Source organism: Acanthisitta chloris, unplaced genomic scaffold, assembly GCF_000695815.1.
Source record: "Acanthisitta chloris isolate BGI_N310 unplaced genomic scaffold, ASM69581v1 scaffold11504, whole genome shotgun sequence".
In the NCBI taxonomy this organism is placed as follows: Eukaryota; Metazoa; Chordata; class Aves; order Passeriformes; family Acanthisittidae; genus Acanthisitta; species Acanthisitta chloris.
In genome coordinates, this window is record NW_008668812.1 from 9,731 (window position 1) to 16,207 (window position 6,477).

General features: G+C 47.9%; 1 protein-coding gene across 1 annotated transcript in view; it reads left to right on the forward strand.

The window, feature by feature from the left end:
* Positions 1–6,477, forward strand: part of LOC103800699 (hemicentin-1-like) — a gene marked incomplete at both ends in the record, with an annotated part of 21,728 nt that overhangs the window by 9,700 nt on the left and 5,551 nt on the right. Inside the window, 10 exons of the mRNA XM_009073084.1 lie at positions 894–1,035; positions 2,348–2,492; positions 3,254–3,381; positions 3,754–3,910; positions 4,085–4,206; positions 4,411–4,575; positions 5,189–5,296; positions 5,373–5,510; positions 5,659–5,793; positions 6,030–6,299. Coding sequence (XP_009071332.1) covers positions 894–1,035; positions 2,348–2,492; positions 3,254–3,381; positions 3,754–3,910; positions 4,085–4,206; positions 4,411–4,575; positions 5,189–5,296; positions 5,373–5,510; positions 5,659–5,793; positions 6,030–6,299 — 1,510 coding nt within the window. The remainder of the gene's footprint in view (positions 1–893; positions 1,036–2,347; positions 2,493–3,253; positions 3,382–3,753; positions 3,911–4,084; positions 4,207–4,410; positions 4,576–5,188; positions 5,297–5,372; positions 5,511–5,658; positions 5,794–6,029; positions 6,300–6,477) is intronic.

Genomic DNA, 6,477 nt, shown 5'->3' on the forward strand with positions numbered 1-6,477 from the left:
TCTGTAATGCTCTCTGGTTGTGAATCCTGTCATCTGTGAGGTTCCAGCCCTGCTGTGTGTTCTGCATTGTAGAGCTGGTGCTGTTGTGAGACCAGTGCACAGGGTCCTACTGCAGAACCAGAGGAGTTTGACCTCTCTCTTGCAGAGCTTTCTCAGATCCTTTAACCAGAACACTAGATGGGAATATCAGCCTTCAATTCCATCCAAAGGCTGGGGAGCAGAGACTTGAAAAACTTGAATTCCTGTTCTTCTTTTCTGCTGGTTTTTATCCAGTCAGGTTTTGAACACTTGTAGCTGATTTTCTGTCAGTTGTCCATGCAGACATGACCCAGACTGGCTGTGGTAGCAAAGCTTTGACTGAACTGGCTGCCTGGCAGGGGCTGAGAGTCACTGCAGAGCTGGAGGAGTGGCAGCCTCATAGCCAGGACTGCTGGCTAGTGAACTGCTGGCTAGTGAGAGTTAACTTTCGTTTCTGCTGCCTCCCACCTGAGCAAGACTGTGATGTCTGAGGAACAGTGTAGAGAAACTTGTATTCCTTCTGCCTGTAGTGTGTATGGAGGTAAAACAAGAGATGATCATGTGCTATTAACTGCCCCTATCCCTAAAAATTCCAAATCCCTTTGGCTATGTAACCCAGAAAAGCTGTCTTGTTCAGGCACAAGTCTCAGGAAGGGTTTCAAGAGAGAACCAGGAGCGATGAGAATATTTTAGACCTTTGTTTACTCTCTTATTTTCAAGGTTGTAAACAAAGCTAAGCCAGCAATGAATTCATTCCCTGGTTTCTCTGTGCCCTTCTCTCATTGCTTTTCTCCCTCTGCAATGAAGGAATGTTCTCTGTTCATCGAGAGGACAGCAGAGAAGCTCTAAAGGTGTCCTCCTGTGTCTGCCCTCAGGGGACTCCTCGGGTGCGGATCCTGTCGAGCGGGAGGTACCTGCAGATCAACAACGCTGCCCTGGGGGACACAGCCACCTACACCTGCAGAGCAAGGAATGTGGCAGGAGAGATGAGCAGGGAGTTCGTGCTGACAGTGCATGGTAAAGTCATTGTGCTGGTTTGAGCTGAAGTAGAGTTAACTTTCTTCATAGAGGCTAGTATGGGGCTATGTTTGGGTTTGGTGCGGAGCACAGAGTTGATAATGCAGAGATGTTTTTGTTATTGCTGAGCGGAGCTTGCACGGAGTCAAGGCCTTTGCTGCTTTCCGTGCTGCCACACTGGCAAGGGAGTTGGGGATGCATGGGAGACTGGGAGGAGACACAGCTGGGACAGGGGACCCAAACTGACCAAAGGGATCTTCCATACCATAGCACATCATGCTCAGTGTATAAGGTGGGAGGAAGAAGGAGGAAGGGGCAACATCTGGAGTGATGGTGTTTGTCTTCCCAAGGAACCGTTACGGGTGATGGGGCCCTGCTCTCCTGGAGATGCTGAACACCTCCTGTCTTCGGGAAGCAGTGAATTAATTCCTTGTTTTGCTTTGCTTGTGTGAGAGGCTGCGTGGTTCTTGGCTGCTGCTGGGGTTAAACCATGACAGTCATGGATCCAGCCCCGTGTGCTCTGACCTGTGCGTGGCATTTTGCAGGAGTTCAGGCCGCAGGAAGGGAGCGTTAGGAGTCTCTTGGCCGTGCCAAAGCTGTGGGACCATGTGTCTCTGGCCTGGTTGGTGCCACCATCTGAGTCCCAGGACCTGTGGGGACTCCCAGTGACTCCCTCACATCCTTCTGTGCTTCCTGCTCGTGGAGGCTGTGCCTAGCCTTTATCCTGTTGTGGTGTTGGGATACATCTGGAATCAACACCCAGATCCAGGACTCAGAGATGCTCTGGGACAAATCCAGAGAAACCCTTTGGAAGCATTTGGCTGCACCTCGTGGGCCTGGCTTTCACAGCTGGCTTGGCCACCAGTTCTGAAGGTTACCTGAAAACTGTGGCAGCTTCTCTGCACCTGTAAGCAGGAGGGGACAGGGCTTGAAGGGCCAGTGCATCCCAGCACTCACCCTGTGCCACCATAGCCCGGAGTTCCATTTGAAACCTATTTATTTTCTCATCTCTAGTCCAATGAGAAACTGTTCTACTCTTACCCTTGGGTGGTGAGAAGGAACTCCTTTCCTATTGCTACTCCCAGCCCAGTAACTTACAAAGTTGTCTCTGACAGTGCATTTCAGCCCAGTTTCCTTTCTCATTCCCTGCTGCATCTTGGCATTTACCATGTGCTGCCCAAAGGTAAGAAACTTCTTCCTGTCTCTGCAGTGATCCCCAAACCTGCTGCTTCCTCTCTTGTCATGTGTTCAGTTTCAGTCATGGCAGGGTAAAGTTATTTTCTTTGTCTCATCCAGGATTTTCCCTTCACAGTGGCTCCCTCGATCCGGAGCAGTCCCCACACTGCTGTGGTGCACATCAATGCATCTGCTCTGCTGGAGTGTGCTGCAGGAGGAGTGCCAACCCCCAGAATCACCTGGAGGAAGGATGGGGCTGTTCTGACTGGGAACAACTCAAGGTATTGTCCAGAAGTCTGCATAAATATTCTTCATTGTTATTTAAGAGTGAATTCACTGCAGAAAGTTTAATTAGACATGGAGTTGTTGTACAGAAAAGTAGAAATACCAAAGGTTTCACCCTTTTATTGTTAAGAAGGGCAAAAAAAACCCCCCTTTGACAGCTAAATATAATAATAGTTATTCTGATAATAAATACTTTGAGCAGTAAATGGGAAAGATCTTGGAATTTTTTTTTTCTATATAGGCAGAGTTTTGGAGTGAGGCCAAGGAATTTCATGCTGACCAAAAGTGACTTGAGTGGATTCTGTATTTTGTAATACATCAAACTTTTTATACGTGTTCTAGTGTCCACTTTTGTTAAAGTGAATGGTTTCTGTCCTCTGACTGTTTCAAAGGGGGAGTAGCTTGACAGTTCTACAACTAAAGAATTCAGTTGCATTTCAAGAAAAAGTGCAAGAATTAATTGAAGTTTTTTAAGGTTTAATGAGAAACCATAAAAAGAAAAGGGGTTTGACTGTTTTCTGCAAATCCTGTATCATTTATGTGCAGTCACTGTGTCAGCTAGATATCATCCTTTCTCTGGGGAAGAGTGAAGTCAGAGTAAGTGCAATAAATGAGGAAACACTATGTGGCCAAATCAGGACACCCCATGTTGAGGCCATTTGTTGTGTCCCCTGAGTCACCTTTTCCTCTGCTCTACCAGGACAGCCTGTGGCCCTGCTGGCACGACAGCAGGCAACAACATGTGGCTTTGTTTCAGATATTCCCTGTTAGAGGATGGATCTCTACACATCCCCTCAGCACACGTTACTGACACAGGGAGATACATGTGTATGGCCACCAACACAGCTGGCACTGAGCGCAAGCGAATCGATCTGCAGGTTCTTGGTAAAATTTTGGGTTTACAAGTCTGAAATTCACTTCTATCATTATTCCTGTTGTGCCAGAGGCAGTTTTAAGTTTAGCCCCTTTTTAGCTGCTCTGGTTGAAAAAGGAAAAAAAAAAACCAACCAAGGAATGTTTAGCCTTAGGAATACAACCCAAACATTCGTGAGAAGAAAATAGTTATGCCTTGTCCTGAACTAGAAAGACTTGACACATCACATGCTATGCCTTTACTAGGTTTGCTACTGTCGTGTTACTCTTGATAAAAATTAAGCCAATGTGTTCAGACAGTTTAGCTCTATATACTTAGGTATGTGTTTGGCATATATTTATATGTGTAATTATTCTGAGTAATTTGGCTTTGTTTGTCCTTAGTTCCTCCAACTATTGCTCCTGGGCAGACAAATATCACAGTTACTGTAAATGTGCAGACCACTTTGCCTTGTGAAACCACTGGAATTCCCAGACCAGCAGTTAGCTGGAAAAAGAATGGGCATCTGCTTAGTGTTGACCAGAACCAGAACACATACAGGTGAGAGATGTTTTCTTTGCACTGTGGGTTCAAAGTTTCCAGGGATGGTTTTGGCACTTTAAAAATCTTGCTGTGCATCACTGTCATCTGTCTAGCCAGTGATTTCAGCAGGCTGATTACCTCAGAGGAAAGGAAGTATTTCAATGGCTTTTACTTTCTTTTTTCTTTGTTCAGACTTCTGTCTTCAGGCTCCTTAGTAATCATTTCTCCCACTGTGGATGACACTGCTGTCTATGAGTGCTCTGTGTCAAATGATGCAGGAGAAGATCAAAGAGCAGTTGAGCTCACTGTTCAAGGTAAAGGGGATATTGCTGTTTCATGTGTGTGGCACCCAGAATTTCTTTGGGGAGTTCAAATACTGAGATAAGATTTTTTTATATCATTGCTTTATGATACTGATATCCACAGGTCTCTGGTATTCCCATGAAAGATAAGTTATTTCCAACAATTCATGACAGTGAACCTGGGCAAGTAACCTTTACACCAATCTTCATTTTCAGTCCCCCCATCCATAGCAGATGAAGCCACAGACCTGCTGGTAACAAAACTATCTCCAGTCATGATTTCCTGCACCTCCTCCGGAGTTCCTGTCCCCTCAGTTCACTGGACCAAAAACGGCGTGAAATTGCTGCCCAGAGGAGATGGCTATAGAATTCTCTCTTCAGGTAATGCACTGCAGGCAGTGGGAGGCTACAGTTGGGTGCATCTAGAAATAATTAGAATCAATCATAGAACCAACCAGGTTGGAAAAAACCTCCAAGATCACCAAGACAAACCCTCCCGTGGTCACTAGCCCATGGCACTAAGTGCCACATCCAGTCTCAGCTTGGAAACCTCCAGGGATGGGGAATCCACCACCTCCCTGGGCAGCACATTCCAATGCCTGAGCACTCTCTCCCTAAAAAATCTCTTTCTAATATCCAACCTAACCCTCCCCTGGCAGAGCTTGAGTCTGTGCCCTCTTGTCCTGCTGCTGTTGCCTGGGAGCAGAGACCAACCCCCACCTGACTCCAACCTCCTGTCAGGGAGTTGCAGAGGGTGATGAGGTCTCCCCTGAGCCTCCTCTTCTCCAGGCTGAACACCCCCAGCTCCCTCAGCCTCTCCTCATGCCACTTGTGCTCAGTCCCTTCCCCAGCCTCGATCACATAGAGACCTGCAATGCCTCAAAGACCCAACGCCTTAGACTCAAAGCATCCCTCGCAGGGGGATGCTGGAGGGGAGATTGCTGTGATGTGATTCCTGGATGCTCTGTGTGCTGTGATGCTCTCTCTGCCCTAGGAGCTGTTGAAATCCCCTCTGCCCAGCTCGCCCACTCCGGCCGGTACACGTGCGTGGCGCGGAACGCCGCGGGCTCGGCTCAGCGACACGCCACTCTGCACGTGCAGGGTAAGGGGGAGGGGGAACAGCAGGTCTGTTCTGGCAGGAAACATTGCTAACTCAGCCTGTATTTTTGGTTCCACAGAGCCACCAGTTATCCAGCCTCAGCCAGGGACGTTGGATGTCATTGTGGGCAATCCCATTGTGCTGCCGTGCGAAGCTGCGGGCACACCTCGGCCTGTGGTCACCTGGCAGAAGGAGGGCATCAACATCATCCCCACAGGTATCTCCCTGAACCTCCTGACTCAGCATGCTTGTTGGGGCTCAGGCACTGATTTGCTCTTCTTTTGAATGCTTTGGTTCCTCCTACCCATTCATTCAAATCCAAAAACCAAACCAGGAATGTCATGCTTTGATTATTTTGATTTTAGGTGACAGTTACATGGTTCTTCCAAGTGGCAGTTTAAAGATTGCAAAAGCAGCTGTGGAAGATGCTGGCACTTACATGTGCATTGCTCAAAATCCAGCTGGCACTGCTCTGGGGAAGATCAAACTGAAAGTTCAAGGTAAATAGTCTTTTAAATTCTTTTTTCCATTGGTCCAAACACAATTCTAAGCAAAGAAAGGGACCTAATGTTTTCCTGTTTGATGTGATGCTGAATAGAGCCCAGGAGATTTTTTACCTTTAGTTCTGTGTCTACCTTAGGATTAAAATATGCTTTTGGGGTTATTTTTAGTAAGGACTAGAGCATTCCATGCTTCTTACAACAGTTCTTTTACTGATTTCCCTGATTCCTTTCAGTTCCTCCCGTTATCAAGTCCCAGCTCCAGGAATATGTTGTTGCTGTTGATCAGTCTGTCACTCTGCAGTGTGAGGCTGAAGGCTACCCTGGGCCAGAGATCAGCTGGCATAAGGATGGGCAGGAGATAACAGAGTCCATGAGGAGGAGAATCCTCAGCACTGGTGCCCTGCAGATCGTGTTTGTGCAGCCTGGGGACACTGGTCGTTACACCTGCACAGCAGCAAACCCAGCAGGGTCCAGCACCTCCAGCATGGAGCTCACTGTGCACAGTAAGGAATCCTCTGCTGGGAGGGTGGTGAGCCACTGCCATGGGTTGTCCTGGGAGATTGTGGACTCCTCATCCCTGGGGAGTGTCCCAGGCCAGGCTGGATGGGGCTGGAGCAGCCTGGGCTGGGGGGAGGTGTCCCTGCCCAGGGCAAGGGTTGAAACAAGGTGATCTTTAAGGTC